Source organism: Balaenoptera physalus (genome assembly GCF_965194825.1).
Source record: "Balaenoptera physalus genome assembly, chromosome: 2".
Lineage (NCBI taxonomy): Eukaryota > Metazoa > Chordata > Mammalia > Artiodactyla > Balaenopteridae > Balaenoptera > Balaenoptera physalus.
The window spans coordinates 100714127-100733910 of NC_138883.1; the positions used below are offsets into that span (position 1 = coordinate 100714127).

The 19784-nt window shown below is 40.3% G+C and overlaps 1 protein-coding gene across 4 annotated transcripts in view; it reads right to left on the bottom strand.

Annotated features, from left to right (window-relative positions):
* Positions 1-226: 226 nt before the first annotated feature.
* Positions 227-19784, bottom strand: part of RAB27A (RAB27A, member RAS oncogene family) — a 71078-nt gene continuing 51520 nt past the window's right edge. For all 4 annotated transcript variants that reach the window (XM_082448203.1, XM_082448202.1, XM_082448205.1 and 1 more), the window contains 4 exons: positions 16925-17010; positions 14843-14946; positions 9550-9673; positions 227-581 (listed from right to left, as the gene is read on the bottom strand). In XM_082448203.1, coding sequence (XP_082304329.1) covers positions 383-581; positions 9550-9673; positions 14843-14946; positions 16925-17010 — 513 coding nt within the window. In that variant the 3' untranslated portion in view covers positions 227-382. The remainder of the gene's footprint in view (positions 582-9549; positions 9674-14842; positions 14947-16924; positions 17011-19784) is intronic.

Here is a 19784-nt window from a genome sequence, read left to right on the forward strand (position 1 = left end):
TAGGATCTTGAATGTGAGACTCCAGGCCTATCTATGTTAAGGCAGGTGACAGTATCTTCAGTCATCCTACATAATAAATGCACTGTTCTGTGGCTACAAAATCCTGAATACTTGAATGATCTACTGCCATGGGTTAAGGTTTTATAAGGCACTTTTGGCTATGTGAAATATTTCTCCTAACTCTCAGGTTGAATCTTAAAGAAATATTTACAAAGCTGCAGCAAAGTAAGTTTAAAACTGGATGCTTTACTGATAGGTCTAACCGGGACGGTGAGAAGCAGTTTGTACACAATGCCCGTTAATTTCTCCCTGTGCCGTGTATCACCGTAGAGCAGGTCACAGACGTGGGCCACCTGAATTACTGTGCAGCTCGCAGGACTCTTCAACAGCCACATGACCCCTTTTCCTTTTCTTCATTCAACTGATCTGCAGAGGTGTGACCGTTGGATCGCACCACGCCTTCGGGAATCCAGGACTTGTCCACACACCGTTCCATTCGCTTCATTATCAGGTCCAGGAGCATTTCAATCGCTTGGTTTATGTTTGTCCCATTGGCAGCGCTAGTTTCAAAGTAGGGGATTCTGGAAGACAGTGACAACTCGGGTAACAACATGCGGAGGGAAAGGACAGTGACCTTTGCTCTTGATAATTCAACTTAGAAAATCAGAAGAATACAAATATACAAGACAACAAAAGCATTTTGCCACACAGGCCACGTTAAAAAGTGAAAAATAAAATAATTGACAATGCATTCCTAACAGATGTAAAACTTCGGAAGTGTTTACTCCCATTTCACAGATGATTAAACTGCAGCTCAGAAAGATAAAGTAACGTGCCCACTTTCATAATGCTAGAACGTAGCAGAGCCAGGATTTGAATCCACAGCTGTTTGATTCTAGTGTAACCAACTTAAACCATAGGCTCTACTGGTTCCAAATATGCATACTTGCATGAGGATTTCCAAAACAGAAAACTGTTTCACTTGCTACATACGGAGGAAAAAAAAACAAAGACAAAAAACAAGCTGATATAAGAGAGACATCAGAGGTCCCTGGTTGTATCTGTCAAAGGCTTTGCCACTTGTCAGCTCCAGGCTGTATTCCTGGACCACACACTTGAAGACATTCTGAATTCCACAGCACTTCAGAGTTCCTCAGGTATTATCAATCTTAAGTATGTTTGTTTTGTTATCCCAGGGCCCGAGGTTAGGTGTAATTTTTTAGTAACTCACAAAGCATCATTTCAAAACTGTAAGGCTACTTTTCACATATTCTTAAGACATCAGTCTTGTCATGGTGGTCACCTTTCATACTTAGAGTCCGTCTTTGCAAGGGGATTAATCAATCACCTGCCAAGTTCTTCCTCCTTCTAAATAAAGGCATGAAAATAGTGATAAAATTGTATTTTCTTCAAACTGTTGATTTCATTCCCACCACTTAGTAAGCAAAAATGCTCTTAGATGTAAAATCTACAAAAGATTAGCACCTCTGGGAGTCCTGCAATTGAATTCAGTAAAATATTCCTTACATTTATAGAGACTTTAACATCCGACTCTATTACAATACTCTTCCTGAAGAATGTCTCTGTTTTCCTGTCTTCTCATAGCATGTTAACACTACATCAATGACTCTGATTACAACTTTGGTTATTCTTTCATTATTTCCTGGCTAGGAGCAGCTTCCACAGGAGAGCTTTTACAGATTTGTTTTAACCTTCTTACTACTTTTACAGATCTTTTCACAACTGTTCTGTTTCCTGTGTCACCAAGAAGCACATTAGGGGCACATGTGTAGGGATGGAAGGTTGTCTGTCCATTATGATTTCCTCAAGATGTTGCCTTATTATCTGCTCGCTTCCTATGGGAGCTAACAGGCCTTGCAACTGGACTCTACAATCCTCTCCTGTTTGAGTATAGCTCTTAAAAACCGGTTGAGGAACCATCACCTCATTTGAGGATTTATCTACCTATCTGTGAGTTCTGAAGGACATGGTTGGTCCACTGATTCTACCATGACCATGTTCATAGCCCTTCATATGCTGACTCTAAAAATCTTAATCAGAGAAGGGTCCACTGGGCAAATTACATCATCTCAGTGGTTTTTAAACCTCTTGCCTGGATACCTCTTTGGTTACTGTCAGTCTTTTTTCCCTACATCTTCATCTGGCACCTTAGCCACAAAATGAAGGTAATACATCTTTCCCATCCCCTTGGTCACATGCAGTACTTCTTTACCAAGTTTGAAGAAGACATTCTTTGTGGGGACTGAATAAATACTTATTTATCAAGTACCTATGTTACTGAGCTAAGTCCTGGGGACACTTTGTAATGCTGCCATTTTTACATGAGCTGAATTTTCGATTAAGAATTCTCAAAATTTAAATACTTAGATTTTCTCCATCGTGCTCTTTCTCAATTATACCCATGAAGAATCATTTAATATCTGCAGAACATTTCTTATACTTAAGGAGAAGGCTTGATCATTCTATCACCATTCAGAAAGCTACTGTTTAACGGAAAAGCAACTGAAAAACTCATCTCTCCCTCCGAGAATAATGGGCTGAAATTGGAAATACAAAAATAAAAAAGTAGTTGAGCAGTAAACTTCCTCGTAAATACTAGTCATAATAGTGTACATCTTACTTTAAAAATTTCCTCAAAGTCAATTAAAAATATCTTTCCAGCTACAGAGTCCTCAGCCTCAATGGATTCCTCAACAGGGTCTCCATTAAGCTACTTCTACTTTCCATAGTTTCTTCCATCTCAGCTCCTGGTAATTACCTCACAATAATTTTTAAGGCATAAATGAGAAAACACAGTTGAAAATACTTTTTAAAAAATGATAAAACCTATGCATGGAAGTTACAGAGAGTCTGGAGAATGGTTAAGAGCCATAACCTCTGGAGCCAGCCTGCCGGGATTCAAATCCTAGTACGACTCCTTACCGACTGTGTAGTCCTGGCAAGCTATTAACATCCGTGCCTCAGTTGCCTTATCCATAAAACTAGATCATATCAGTATCTTCCTATTAAGGATTAAATGAGTTAACATTTAAAGCACTTAGAAATGCGTCATTTTTGACAAATGTGTCATTGATAAACATTTCTTATTTCCAACACAGTAATGGGTTAGGTTACAAAAGTTTGTTTTTAATTTTGTTGTTTAAAACTTAGGACACATAGAAACAATGTCACTGAATCATGGAAAATCATAGCTCCAAGAGACCTCAGCAAGATTATAAACATTAAATTTCCAGACTAGCCCATAAGCATTGATTTAATCCACAATGTAGCTGATATACAGTCCTTCCCTAAATTCTGGTAAATTGAACCATGCTTCCCTACATCAGAGATGGCTCACTCAGATCTGTCCTAGCCAAAATGTTTCATGCTTCAAAGCATTTGTCTCTCTCCAGTCCTTGTCAAACCATAAGAGGTTCCTTACTGCCCCCAAGTGATCATCACTAAATGCTGAGAGAAAATGGATCTTACTTTACTGATCAATACTGAAGTATAAATGACCGATGCCTCGAGCAGAACTATGAGTTATTTTCTATTTACTAACTTTAGCAAATATTTAATTGGTAGAATTTCAGGGTATATGAGTGAAGGTGTACATTTTTAAGTCACTCATACTAAAAGAGGTACAGTATTAATAAGATGTAGTTTAGAGTTCTAATTCAACTTCTAGTAACAAACTAAAAATTAAAAATATATTTCCTGGCCATTTGTGAATCTTCAGGTGATGTGACCAGGAGTCAGGTTAACAACCTTAAAATCTTTGCACTAATTATTCAGAGTCTTCTGAGCAATTGGGGCAACATGGTTTTTGTTTCTATAGGAATAAATGAATGCTAGAGATCACTCCTTTCTACTCTCAGTTCTTTGAGCTGCCAGACGAAAAGCCAACTAGATGAGACGCACAGTAAAGACCCTGAATTAAGACTTCTGTTCCAGCATAAAATGATGCCCCAGACACAGAAATGTGCCTTGTCCTCACATTTGAAAATTGGACTGCTCAGTTTGTCCTAAGGGCACAGGAAGTCTAGTGGATGGAGTCAGTCATATTTTTATGTCCATATCTTCCTGATGTTCACTTTTAGAAGGCATTCGGGCTATTTTATCTGAACAGTTCTCCGTATCTGTAAAGAGGTGTAACAGTGCTTCATGGGGTCTTGATAAGGAGGCAATAAGATAATACACGTAAAGGGCTTAACACAAGCCTAGCATCCGGCAAGTGCTCAATCAGTGTTCATCTAATGGGGTTCTCTTCTTCTCTAAAAATAATATTCTGCTTTTCCTAAAAGTTTCTAGGCAAAAATTTAGTAATCTTAGCTTAAATTCAAGAGGATCAATTGTCCCCCTTTTAAGCATGGAGACAGGTGTATTGTTCCTTCTCGCCACATGGTGGTGCTAGAGCAGCATGACTAGGGAGCAGTACCGCCAAACATTTGAAAAAATCCTGTGCAGCTAATTGATATCAATCTGTAAACGAGCACTTAATGACCTTTTGGAACACATGCAGAACACAAATTTTGATGTGCTTTTAATAAATAGGTAAATGACAAATTTTTAAGTTAAAACAAATGAGCAAAACGAAAATTAGGGTGGGCATTATCATTTGCAGCTTTTCACCGAGACACCTATATCCAGCTCATGTCATAGGTTAGGACCCACATTTTTAGATGTTTTCTTTTCCATGACTTATTTCTACAACACTAGAAGATCTTAGATCCCAGGAATGAAAGCAAGTGTATTTGGTGATTCTGTCCAATGGTTCTAGATATTTGGCTCACGTGTGGATCCAGAAATTATGAAGGTATTTTTCACTAAAGTAAGAAGCGAGTCTCACTACTTTTCATGGCCTGTTGGCTGGTAAATGAACAAGCGTTTACAGGAAAGAGTGAGTGTATAAACTGTTTCAGCCTGGGAGATTGTGCCCAAATGAAATTCAGGTCCTCTACTGAGTTCTTTGGGGCTCTGGAAATCAGCCTTGTCTGTTTAGTTGCAGCTTATGTGTGTGGTTTTAAAATGTGCCCAATGATACGGCATTAATTTATTTCTTGAATAAGGGTCGGATGTCAACAAGTTTTCAAAGAATAAAAAACTATTAGAGATCAAACTATTCATACATTTCATCTAGTTCAGACTAGATAAGACACTGACAGCAGTATGCTAAGCCACTTGAAATCCCAGAAATGGTCTGTACTCATATTATTAATGTTGTAAATCAATGTTTTTAACACATCCTTCATTCAAGAAACTCTTGAGTGCCCTTCTCATCACTAGCCAGCAGTCTCCAGTGGGGGAAAAAGTTGTCTTATATTTGCTGCCCCTAAGAATAGATCTTAAAAGCTCTCATCACAAGAAAATAAAATTGTAACTACATGTGACTTTCCTAGTGGTCCAGTGGTTAAGACTCTGCACTTCCACTGCAGGGGGCACGGGTTCCGCCCCTGGTCTGGGAACTAAGATCCCACACGCTACCAGGCGTGGCCAGAAAAAAAAAAAGGGAAAAAAAATTGTAACTACATGTGGTGATGGATGTAAACGAAACTTACTGTGGTGATCATATCACAATATATACATAAATCAAATCATTAAGTTGTATTCCTAAAACTAATACAATGTTATATGTCAATTATATCTCATTTGTTAAAAATTTGCTGACTCTTTCTTTGTACAGCACATGTGAAATACATACTTTCAATGATCATACTTTCATCATATTCATAATGTTCTCTATTTGCCTCGACCCTGAATCAAAAACAAAAGGTTTATATTGACCACCAACTATCTTCTGTGAATAAAGAAGAGGGTAGAAGGATGCTTAGATGCAACCATTTTCACTCACAATAAAGTCCTTTCCCACCCAGTTGTGGCTGGTTCTCCTTTGGTACCAATCCCAGTGTCCCTGCCCAGTCTGTTATCAAAGCTGATGTCATTAACTGTGCAAGAGAAAAAATCCTCCTGGATTTAGCATGGATTTTCCGACGTTAAGTCATTGAGCACATTTCCCTTCTCCAAGCGTGGCACAAGTAAGTATACACCTGCTTCATATTCTGTGCATAATGATTTTGTCCAGCTCTGCTGTCAAGGAAAATATCTGGCAGCATGCACAGCTCATAGTAACTTGACATCTACACAGGTGGTTCTCAAAGTGTTATCCTCAATCACTAACAGCAGCAGCATCTAGGAATCAGCTAGAAATGTAAAATGTGGGGCTTCATCCCAGACCTACTAAATGAGAAACTCAGTGGGACAGCGTTCAGGTGAAGCTGGAGCACACTAAGGTCTGAGATCCAACAGTATCATCTAAAAGACGAATGTTGTCAATGTTGCATTCTGCTTTCTCTTTTAATGTATTTGTCACTGACTTTGTAGCTATTTTTGAAAGTATTTCAGCAACAGTGTAAACTATAATAGTTTTGACTGGCAGAAGTACAAATTTGAATAACCCTCTGTTTTGCTCTCTCCTCCGAGTTCATTGACAATATTATTCAATATTACATACTGGAAAGCATTATTTTGTAGTTGTTCTAAAAAACTTGACTGGTTTATGGGGCACATCGCTTTGTTGTGTTAGGAAGTGACCTAAGAGCTTCACATTACAATTTAACCAAGTTTTATAGCAAAAAAAAAAAAAAAAAAAAGGGAATTAGGGGTGAAGGGATTCTTAGTCTACTAAAAATAATTTTTTGAATATTCATCATCATGCATCCAATTCACCCTTTCTATTTTGGGCTGCTGCATGAAGCCCTCATTCTCAGATTTACTTGTCCCAGCAGACACAGATTTATGTTCCATATTTGCACTGTAACATGTTTTTATTAGGTTTGCAAAGTTTTTCTGAGACATAGTCTTTCACTCTCCAAATGCATGTATATTTCAGAGAACCACTTGCAAACCAATGACCCATTTTTATGAACTGAGGAGAGAAGGCAACACGATAGTAACAAAAAATGCAAATTTATCAGACAACATACAAATGATATGAAGATATGCCATAAACTACTGTTTTCTGACTGTGAGCACATCGATGGACTAACCAACATAGTCCTCTAGTGCATGTGCAACCAATGAAAATATTACGATTATTAAAAATGAAAAAAAGATTTCTGTGAAAATAATCATTAAACATATGTCAAATTTGTGAAATGCACGTGAACCAAATTTCCCCGTTACACTTTCCTCTGAAACTCAGCCTACAGAACTCTATTGTATGCTTCCTAAATCCTAAGGGAAGTCCGTTTCCATCCCTTTCCATTCTTCAGTAATTTCAATTATCTTATCTGCTAATCTCTCCTCTCCTTATTTTAACTCAGTTCAGAAACTTTACATTGAGTCCCTCTTATGAAATACTCCCCAGATCTTCCAACCTGGGCACAGAGAGAAGACAATCCCTGTTATCCCCAGATTCCCCATATAGTCAGAAAGCAATGCCAGGCTCTTTCACACCAGGCAGGAGATGGAATCCTAAGAACCTGCCCAGAGGAAACAAGCCAAGGGCTGAAGAAGGCCAGAGGGGTAAGAAATCAATCCAGACTCCCCCACAAGGCTTGAGAATGTGCTTGTTTGATCCAGCTAACTCCCCTAGCTGCCTTTTTTTTTTTTTTTGGTATTTGCGAACACACTTCTCAAAAGCATGGTCCACAGTTTCCGTTGCTTCATCACTTACTTCCTCCTCACGCCCTTGCAACACAGCGCCCAGCTTCAACAATTCAGAAGCCTCCGTGGTATTTGATCCCTCCCTCTTTCCTTTCACTCCTTTACACAAGTGCCTCTCACGAGAGGAGGGGGCATATCAGGTGATCAGAATCGCCTGCAGGGCTCTGTCAGCCCCCATTTCAGAATCACCTCCATCAGAGGTTCTCAACCTCCGCTCACAAAAATCACATGGAGAGCTTTTAAAAGATACCAGTGCCCGGCCCCCACTCCCTACCTGTGGTGGCTTTGCAATCTGTCAGCTTGGCTGGATTGAACAACACTTCCCAGAATTCCCTTCCCAGTCAGGGTGGACCACGGAGAGATGCAGCGGGGGGGATGCAGAGGGCGGAAGTGAAGGAGCAGCCCTTCTGCTCATACATCAACACTTCTCCGCTGGCTCACCTCGTTGGCACAGACCAGTGCCCAGACCTGCCCCCTTTCCACCTTCCCCTAGATCCCCCTTCAGCTTCTCCACCTCCTGGGCCAGGTATGTGTGTTTAGCTCCATGGCAAAGGGTCTTGGCTTCCGTAGGACACCCACACCGTCCAGGTCAGAAGCAATAAGAACTGATACAAGTTTCAGTCCATCATTACGGGTCCCAGCTGGTTCTGGCTCTCCGCCACTTCAAATCCATCTTCCCCTCTGACCGCCTGCCCTGTGGGCTCCAGCGTCAGACACAAAGCAACACTTTACAGAGGCCGCCCAACAGCTCTCCACTCCACTCCACCCCACCTGTCATCCCCAGGCTGACCTGGGAAAGTACTCATAACAGCCCTCCACGTTTGAAGGCTTTCAGCAACTTTCTGTGTCCCAGGAGATCAAGTCCACTCTTCTTACCTGGTATTCAAAGCTCTACAAACTCTGGCTCCTTCCCACCGGGCCAACCTATCCTTCCACTCCCCCCCCACCCCATCCCCCCGGTGTGAACCCCATCGTTGAGTGCTTTCCCAACTCAATCAGCCCAAGGAAGAACAAAGCAGGGGTCACACAACGAAAAGGGAAAGGGCCTCCTCCGGCCTCCTCGGACCTGCCTAACAACAGAGGCCGCCAGCCTGGTAACGCCCCCTACACACAGCCTACCACCCCACACCACCCCACCTCTCCCTCCCTCTCTTCTCTCTCTCTCTCCCCTTCCTTCTCTACCCCACTTGCTGCCTCACACTTATATTAAGGGTAATTAATACGTACACATTTGCATTCTCATTATATTAGAGGCAGAAAGAAAGTAAAGCACAAATTGTTTTGTAGAGGTGCCCCAGACACTTTAATTAGCAGCGGCTGACCCCTTCTTTCATGTCCAGTTAATGCTGCTGCTACTACGAACCTATTCCCTGAGCTAAAGGAGGAAGACAGTATTTAGTTGATTCTCCAGCACAAAAACACAACTTAAACCAAAGCAGATCTTCACACTCCTCTCCCAGAACAGATATTCCAAAGCCAATAAGGCCTTCTTGTCTGCGGGAGCTCTCTACAGCAGCATAGGAACTGGCTTTGAAATTTCCTCGCTGAATATAGAGAATTTCCTTATCCTGGGTGTCTCTTACCTGCATCTTGGAAAGGAGGCCTTACGTAGCTAGGGCATTTGACCTCAAAGCTGTCTTTCTTCAAACACCAAGAGATTGAGAAAAACGGTACTGAAGCGCTGAATGAGGGCCCTCGCCCACTGCTGTTGCTATGGTTCCCATATCATATAATATTAATATGCAAAGTAGGTATTTGACACCTCCCCCCAAGGGCTACATCTGAGTGTTTCAATTTTTTGCTTTTGCCCTTTTTGTTACCCATTCATATGCAAATGTTTGTATTGGAAACTTGCTCTGTAGATTCCTCCACAAAAATACTCACCCATACTTCTCTGCAAGTCCTCTGGCTTCTTCCTCTTTTACCACTCTTTGGTCTTCCAGATCACTCTTATTTCCACATAACACTATATCTGGGTTTTCACAATATGCATGCATTTGTAGCTGGCCTATTAATATAAGAAAATTTATTATAGGTAAGTAATGTAAGTCTATGATCAGTGGAGAATACATGCAAAAGTGCTTTGAAACTGTAAATGGATATACAGATATAAGGAACTGATATAATTCTTTCAAAGCACCAAGACCCTAAGCTATAAAACTAAATGGATGGGGCAGAGATGTAAAACTAATCCTGTCCTTATGCACATACCCCAGCTTATTTATATCGGAGAGGAATGGGAGAATTTGTTCTCTCTCCAAAAGTTATGTACACACACACACACACACACACACACACACACACACACACACACACGCATACACATACAACATAGCTGTCTTTCTTATGAAGGCCATTTGAAAAAAAAAAAAACACTTGGAGGATTTACTAGTGCTTATGGCTAATCTTAAAGCTCTGTTTTTCATATATTTTCTCTCCATAGCAATGACATTTTAAAACAAATTGTCTTTCTATAAACTAACCTACTTCCAGCTGAAATGTTTTTCACATTTTTCTATTATCCTAAGGCAGAATCAATTTATCTAAAACAAACAAAATATAGGATCAAATAAAGATAGAAAACCCAGAATAAATAGTAAATGATTCTGTCACCAGAACCAAGAAGCAGGAGACTACAGTTCTTACTCTATAGCTGCTATTTCTTTTCACCTGAAAACATGTAAATAGGCAGTAATTTTTAAAAGCAGTTAAATCAAGGGAACTTCAACTAAGCTAAAGAGCTTAATCTCCCAAAGAAGGAAAATAAAGCCTTATTTCTTCCTCATCACACTCCACAATGAAATGAAAGCAACCCAAACTTGCACAATAAGACATCCTCAAAAAATGATGTATGGCTTAATTTATTTTTTATCATGGTTAACCAGAAAAGTGTTGACATTTTAGTTCCTCATTATAAAGTCACGTTCGCTATATCTTATCATAAGAAAGTCAAGTCGGCAAGTATTTACTGAGCAATAAGGGAGGCCTGATACTTGGTGTAGAATTCAGGGCACTGACTTTTGCCCTCAAGGGACAGTTAGGGGAAACAAGACCTATACAGGCAAGACCAAACTGTGTACCATTTCCAACAACAGCCGCATCCTTTCTTTCCTCCGGGCTGTTACACATGCTGTCCCCACACCCTTGAATACCCAAACACAACCTTCCTTCAGGGACTCCCAACCCTTCCTTTAAGACTTGCCTCTCAGTTACCTCTACTGTGAAACCTTTCTGGTCTCCAGAGAGACTCTGTGCTCTGTTAACACCATGTCTGTTCGGTGTCATGGTTATGAGCATGAACCCAAGACTCAGGGTGTCTAAGGTTGAATCCTGGCTCTGCCATTTACTAGCTGTGTGGCCTTGAGGAAGTTATGTGGCCACCCTGTGCCTCAGTTTCCCCATCTGTAAATGGTGATAATGATGGTACTTACTTCATAGGGTTTAGGTGAGGATTAAATGAGCTAATTCAGCGACTCTTCAGGTAAGGTCCATGGACCAGCAGCCTAACCGTCACCTGGGAACTTGTTAGAAATGCAGATTCTCAGGTACCACCCCAGATCTACTGAATCAGGAAGGCTGGGTTTGAGGCCTGGAATCTGTGTTTTAACAAGCCCTCTGGGGGATCTAGATGCATGCTTGCACTTGACAACCATTAAGTTAATATAATAAAGAATTTAGAGATGCTGTGTATTACCAGTAATAATGTTTAATAGTATTTATTTTGAGGAGTCTGGGAAGTACGATAATTGATAATTTTTCTTTTTCTTTTTTCCCAACTTTTCTACACAATCTGTGAATTACTTACCGTGGGTTCGATCCCTGGCCCAGGAAAATCCCACATGCTGTGGACCAACTAAGCCTGTGTACCACAACTACTGAGCCTGTGCTCTAGAGTCCGTGAGCCACAACTACTGAGCCCACGTGCCACAACTACTGAGCCCATGCACTGCAACTACTGAAGCCCGTGTACTGGGGCCCACGTGCTGCAACTACTGAAGCCTGTGTGCCTAGAGCCTGTGCTCCGCAACAAGAGAAGCCACTGCAATGACAAGCCCGTGCACTGCAACGAAGAGTAGCCTCCGCTCACCACAACTAGAGAAAGCCCGTGTGCAGTAATGAGGACCCAACACAGCCAAAAAAAAAAAAAAGGTAAATTAGGGGCGTCCCTGGTGGTCCAGTGGCTAAAGACTCTGCGCTCCCAATGCAAGGGGCCCGGGTTCGATCCCTGGTCAGGGAAAATAGATCCCACATGCCACAACGAAGAGTTCGCATGCTGCAACTAAAGATCCCACATGCCTCAACTAAGACCCGGCACAGCCAAATAAATAAATAAAATTTTTTTTTAAAGTAAATTGATTAATTCTTTTAAAAAATCTCACCAAGGCAAAAAGCACACACATAAATAACTACAACTAGAGGTGGTATGTGATAAGGACCCTGTAAGTAGTACAAAATGTAATAGGAGTTAAGAGGAGAGAAAAAATTTAATCCAACAAAGTTATCACAGAAAATTTCATGGAGGCCATATTTTGCTATATTTTAAAGAATAAGTGAAACTCAACTTTTTAAGGAAATGGGAGTGGGTGTGGGGAGGGCTTTTCAGACAGAGAGAATAACAGGAATAAAAATATAAAGGCAAAAATATGTTAAAAATATACCTGCTGGGCTCTTTGTCCCATTTATGTGAGGCTACAGAAGAAAAGTTTAGAAATATAGGCTGCTTTAGAGTTTCCCTACAAAACACGCTGCCTGTGGGCATGACTGGCTCATCCTCCAAGCTCCAGAAAGACAGGTGAGTGATACAAAACTATCTGATTCCTCTCAGATTTCAAATTCAGGCCCAGAGGACACAGCGCTCTATTCAGTCTCCTAAACTCAGCAGGGATCACCTTGGGACTCTTACCCCTTGCCCAAGAGGGCATGGACAGATCTTGGGTCAAGGGAGAAGGGACTGCAATGCAGCTCTGGAGAAGCAAAGGGAGGGGACAGACCTGCTTCCTCCCCCTGGGCCTTCAGCACCCAGGACTCAGCTACCTGCTCAATGCAACACTGCCTCTGTTCTTCTATCACCACTGGTGTGTATATATATATATATATTTTTTTTTTAATTTGACCAAAAAAAAAGAAGACATGAATGATCCCTCTAATACTCAAAATACTAACAGGAAGAGGAAAAATAAAATGTATAGATAATTAACAAATTTTTATTCCTAATTAAGATTTGATATTACCACCTCTGACACTGAACCTTATACCTTTTTTTTAAAAACGGGGCTGGAGGGAGAAGAAAACTTTCCATTGATGATGCGAAATCTCCAATATGCGTGTTTTCTTTACCTAACTGGGCAAAAAGAATTCTTGTACACTATAAGGAAAACACAAAATAATACACATAATTTCACATGATTTTTGTTCTTCATCTAACTAGCCATAAAGCCCAAATGGACAAGATTTATCTTGTCCATAGTTTCAGTTTCTGCCAGTGAAAAATAGGTGGGTTGATGCTCTTTCGATGCTAAGATTCTATGAGCCCATCTCTAACAACAATCCTTATAAAGTGCTTGACTTAAGAAAGCCCCAGAACTTGTTCCAATGATGCAAAGGAGAGAATGATGAGCAAGGAATGAGGATGAGAGATTAGAAATAGCCACCACCATTCAGTTGTAAGCGTGTGTGACTCAGGCAGGCATTTAACGAAGTGAAGCCCAGTAAGCATGACTAAATTGGGGAACCTATATTTAAAGTATTAAATAGCTCTTCAACTCTTAGTGATAAACTTAGTTGAGGAAGAACATAAAGGGCCACTGAATCAAGGAAAAAAAAAGGCCACTGAATCAAAAGCCAAAAGCTCCGCGTCATTGGACAAGTCTGTTACTCTGTAAGGCTCAGCGTCTTCATCCTAAAATTAGGACACACCACCTCCCTGCATCTGCTCACGTGGGGGCACATGGGGATCAGACACAAACTATGTGAAAATGCTTTGAAAACGACAAGGCACTAATAAATTACTTATTTAAAAACTCATTTTTTTTTTAATTTGTAAAATTTATTTATTTATTTTTGGCTGTGTTGGGTCATCGTTGTGGCGTGCGGGCTTTCTCTAGTTGCGGCGAGCGGGGGCCGCTCTTCGTTGTAGTGCGCAGTCTTCTCATTGCGGTGGCTTCTTTTGTTGTGGAACACGGGCTCTAGGCTCGCGGGCTTCAGTAGTTGTGGCACGTGGGCTCAGTAGTTGTGTCGCAAGGGCTTAGTTGCTCCACGGCATGTGGGATCTTCCTGGACCAGGGCATGAACCTGTGTCCCCTGCATTGGCAGGTGGATTCTCAACCACTGAGCCACCAGGGAGGTCCCTCATTTTTTAAAATAAGGTTTTCTACTATAGAAACCACAGCCCATTACCCTTTCATAATACCAAAACTCCAAATTTTTAAGTAGTGGGAGTTTCGAAATAAGCGTTTTCACTTTAAAGATTTGGATGTTAAGAATTTAACATTACAGCCCTCTCAATAGATTCTCTAAAGTAACACTAATACAACCAACGGAGGAAAATGTACATTTGCAATGCAAGAAAATGCTACATTTGGTCAAGTAGCAGGATTTTAAATGGCTACTATAACCAATCATGTAAGAGATTAGGCTGTCTCCAAAGAGCCAAAATGCAGGTTCATATATATTGTGCTGGGGACCACTCTGGCCAATGCAGTTCTAGAAGTTTCTATGACGGGATCCTCCTGGTAAATGCTCTGGCCCTAAAAGTAGAAAGGGGGCCTCTAAATACCAGGGGTAGGGTCCATTAAGTTTTCAAAAGGGTCGATGTAATATATGTTTTAAACCCTGAGATGGTAAAATACCTGATAGCACTTCTCTAGGCTTCTATTGCCTCATCTATAAAATGCAGCTAAGAGTCCCCTTTGTGGAAAAGACTGATGAAGAGATTACACAGAAAGCACTCCTTGTATCTAGAGTGCAGGATGCACTCAACAAATGAAAGTTAGCATGACTAGGGAAAGCAGAGTATTTCAGTTATCTTCGCCCCTAAACTAAGAGCCTTGCTCCTTTAAACAGCATCTTAAACAGCACTAGGAGCTCTTACAAAACAACTTACAAAAGAAGTAGAATATAAAAGGGGTTTTATTGCAGGGAGTGGGAAGCAAGAGGCATGGAGACTATTAACACTTACTTATCCAGTTTCTGACACTGAGGAAACTTTGCTCATTTGTCAGATCAAAAAGCAGAAGAAACCCCATAGCATCTCTGAAGAATGCGGTTGTCAAGCTGCGGAACCTGGGAACATAAAGCAGATTGGTCACCTAAACCATGGCGCCACTCTTGAAATATAAAGCCACCAGCAGTGCCCTCAGCCTCTTACAACAGTTCATCAAAAACAAGTTAGATGTTTAATAACATGCCGCTGTTTCTAGTAACTTCACATTATATGTGCACATTATACATGCATAAATCTTATTTGTGCAAGATTTACTGAATTATGCTATTACATTAATAGATCATTTCAACAGTGTAAAATTATGTACATAATCAATGATATTGGATAGCATACAAAATATAGTAAATAGATATCTAGAGCAAGAAAGAATATTTGAAAACAAATCTAGACTTTCTAAAATGCCAACAATTATCCAAAGTTAAACTTGCAATTTTCTTTTAAAATAAAGACCATCTGTGTAAACTTTTAAAAAATTTTAAATAAGTTAGATGATGATATTCCAAACATGTATAATACAGTTATTTATCTAACTGATAAAAGTTTATGTGTTAATAGGCCATGTGATTTAAAAACCCATCCCTTGACAGGGATGACAAGAACTAGCTCGTGATTCCTTAGTCGCAGCCAAGAATTTATTGTACAATTAAGAGTTAAGTAGGCCAAAAGCAATGGTGCTTGCTGTGTTTGTCTTCTTTGTCCTGTGAAAGCTTGACTTGATTTAACACCACAATGTGTTCCATGACCTTTTAATTTTCAGTCTCTAAAGAAATCTCTTATCTCTGAGAACCATTTCTTTGGCTTTAAGGTGGGGATAGTATCCCCTCAGTCTCCCCTGAAAGGTACTCTCTCCACCAAGGATTTATCCTGCTCGCTCCCCTCTCCCTCCCTCTAGTAGCAGGTTTTCTCTTATTTTGCTTTTATGCAAAGGCTGCAACTGACAGGCATAGGCTCCAGGGAAGAAAATACTGGTAAGAATCTGTCATCTAATCCGCTCTTCTAAGTTTTCTCAAATATTTCTAATCCATGTTTTTACAAAAAGAGTACTTATCTTTTAGAGATACGTACCAAAATAGTTATGAATGAAATAATTTGCTATTTGGGATTTGTTTCAAAATAATTGGGCGGTGGGGGTGGGGAGAAGAGGTGAGGGATATACGTGAAGTAAGATGGGCCACAACTTGATGGCTGTTGAAACCAAGGAATTAGTACCTGAGTTCACCGTTCTCGCCTCTCTACTTCTGCATATACTCGGAGTTTCCCCATAATAAAAAGTTAAACAAAATCCTTCAAGGAAATTGTGAGAGATAACAGAGCTACAGCTAACTAAAAGCAACTTCAAACAGACTTGTGGTTGCCAAGGGGGGAGAGGGGTGGGAGAGGGATGAATTGGGAGTTTGGGATTAGCAGATGCAAACTATCATAAACAACAAGGTTCTATTATATAGCGCAGGGAACTATATTCAATATCCTGTGATAAACCATAATGGAAAAGAACATAAAAGAGAATGTATATATTTGTATAACTGAATCACTTTACCATACAGCAGAAATTAACACAACATTGTAAATCAACTATACTGCAATTTTTAAAAAGTAACTGTATATGAAGATTTCATGTGACATTTTTGTCAAGCAACCTCTGACCATATAAATTAATTCCAATGAGATTTTCTACTAGGTTTCAACAATCAGGTAAGAATAATGCATGCAACTCTACAGCTTTCTTTGTGGTTGAGTAAACAGCAAAAGCAAATGGAGAAAAGTATACAGGTCTAAAAAAAGGGTGGGAGAAAAAGAAAAAAGTCCAGAAGTAAAAGGGTCCATTTTGAAAAGAATTCATTTTTCCTTTGACCTTGTATGAAATAAAGCCACCATTATCACCTCAGACTGATACATTTCCTGCTAATTTGGCAGCGTGTCTTATCCAGGTGCAAATCAACTAATCAGCTGGCCTTTTCCTACTCAGGTCACTGTGTGAAGAGGTAGTTGTTTCTCCCCTTTTCTCCAGTAAGGAGCACATAACTGAAGATCTCATACCTCTCCTGCCCTGCTGTGTCCCATAACTGCAGGTGGATTCTCTGGCCTCTGCCAATGGCTCCATCTGGTCCATTGGCTCTGTACACCTAAAATGGAAAAATGAAAGAGAAAAAGAGAACTTCTGAGAGAACTTCTTCTCACTTTCCTATTCAGTACAACTCCCCTAAGCATCTAAACTTCTAAAGGAAATCCCATCTGGAATACAATCTTATTTGTATTTTATTCCAAATAATCGTCTTTGGGTAACACAATAATTTGTATTAAATGATGTATGCACATTATATATCTTTATAAATATATTACAAAATATACAAGTAATACATAATTTGTATTAAAAAATAATAATTAGCTCCCCTTTCCTCAAAGTCCCCTCAGGTCACTAGTTTCAGGAAATATTACCTTCTCCCCATCCTATCTTTAAAAAGTACTCTTAAAACAATTTTACAGTAAGGACCTCTGAAAATCTCTTCCTCCATCAAAGCAATAAAAACACTGGCAAAAATAGTCAAAATCAACTTTTTCCAAAACCTTAAAATTAACAAAAGCTTGCAACATTCCAAGGAGCACCTATTCAAGAAAAACAGCTGAATATCAATAAAAATTGTAAGTTTTGTGCTGTTTTAACTTGTCCTATTCCCATTCCCCCTCCCCAGCTCCATTGTAGCCTTGAAAACCAACAGATGCACAACTACAGTAGCTGTGAAAACCATCAGTGCAGCAACCACTGTAGGAAGGAGAGGCAGAACAGGTTTGGAGTTCCCCAAAAGTCTCATCCCCAGAGTAGCGTCTGAAATCTGCCTGCGAAGCTCCATTCCCAAGTCTTGTCTTTATTTTATCCGACTTAGCTTGTTCTATGAGAAAACCCTATCCTTAGACCATTTGTTGAAAGCAATCAGCAGCAATTATTTAACATCACAGCTACCAAAGGCAGCAAGACCAGTTGGACCTAACAAAAATCTAACCAAAAATCTTAAAGATATGATATGAGATGTCCACAGAGAGATTTGAAAAGTTTCAAAATATTCCTTGGAACCTACTAGGCCATGCTCATGTGCATGGTTGTACATATGTCCAGGAAAGACCTAAAAATGCCCTAATCTCTCACCTTTGGCTGACCTTGAGGCTCTTCTCAAGCAGAAGTGAAGGCTAAGGCAGAGTTGTAAACTGCCTGCAGGAGCATTAAGCAAACATCCCAGAACACACACACAGAGTCCCGCAGAGAAAGCTGAGAGATATACTGGCTCAAGAATTTAAGAAACTTTCTGTCCACTCATTAGCTGACCACTAAGTTAACTAAGCAGAGACTTCAGTAGCTGCACATAACAAGAAATACAGACTTCACAGAATTAGCCCAAGAACATCATGAAACAAACAGTGACAACAAAAATAAACGGGAAAAACAAGAAACCCTTGGGACTGGGGAGGAATCTGATTTCCAGAGTTGCTACATTCTATCAATTTAAATGTTCAGTTTTCAACAAAATTTATAAGACACACAAAGAAATAGGAACACACACACAGATAAAGCAACCAAAAGAAACCATTCCTAAGGAAGCCCAGATGCTGAACTTACAAGACTTTAAATCAACTATTATAAATATGTTCAAAGAACTAAAGGAAATCATGTCTAAGGAATCAAAGGAAAGTATGAGAATAATGCCTCACTGAATAGAGAATGTCAATAAAGAGATAGATATTATAAAAAGTAGTAAACAGACATTCTGGAGTTAAAAATTATAACTGAAGTGCAATATTCACTAGAGGGGCTCAAGAGGAGGCTTGAACTGGCAGAAGAAATAATCGCTGAATCTAAAGATAGGTCAATTGAGATCATCTAGTCTAGGCACAAAAGAAAAAAAAAAGAATAAATAAAAGTGAAGAGAGGGAATTCTCTGGTGGCACAGTGGTTGGGAATCCACCTGCCAGTGCAGGGGATGCGGGTTTGAGCCCTGGTCCAGGAGGATCTCACATGCCATGGAGCAGCTGGGCCTGCGTGCCACAACTGCTGAGCCTGCACTCTGAAGCCTGCGAGCCACACTACTGAGCCCGTGCACCACAACTACTGAAGCCCATGTGCCTAGAGCCCGTGCTCCGCAGCAAGAGAAGCCACCGCAATGAGAAGCCTGCGCACGGCAACGAAGAGTAGTCCCCGCTTGCTGCAACTAAAGAAAGCCCATGCACAGCAACAAAGACCCAACACAGCCAAAAATAAATAAATAAATTTAAAAAAAAAAGTGAAGAGAGTCTTGGAGACCTATGGAACACCATGAAACGTACCAATATATGTATACTAGCAATCCTGTAAAAAAATAAAAATAAAAAAAAGGAGAGATAGAAAGAGGCAGAAAAAATATTTGAGGAAATAATAGCCAAAAACTTTCCAAATCTGATGAAAAACATTCATCTGCACATTCAAGAAACTCAATAAACTCCAAGAAGGATAAACTTGCTGATATTGACTAGACATATCACCACCAAACTGTCAAAATCAAAAGACAGAGAGAATTTTAAAAGCAGCAAGAGAAAAGTGATTCAGTACATGCAAGGGATCCCAATAAGACTAAGAGCTGATTTATCATCAAAAAAAATGAAGGGGCTTCCCTGGTGGTGCAGTGGTTGAGAATCTGCCTGCCAATGCAGGGGACATGGGTTCGAGCCCTGGTCTGGGAAGATCCCACATGCCACGGAGCAACTGGGCCCGTGAGCCACAACTACTGAGCCTGAGCGTCTGGAGCCTCTGCTCCGCAACAAGAGAGGCCGCGATAGTGAGAGGCCCGCGCACCACGATGAAGAGTGGCCCCCACTCGCCGCAACTGGAGAAAGCCCTCACACAGAAACGAAGACCCAACACAGCAAAAAT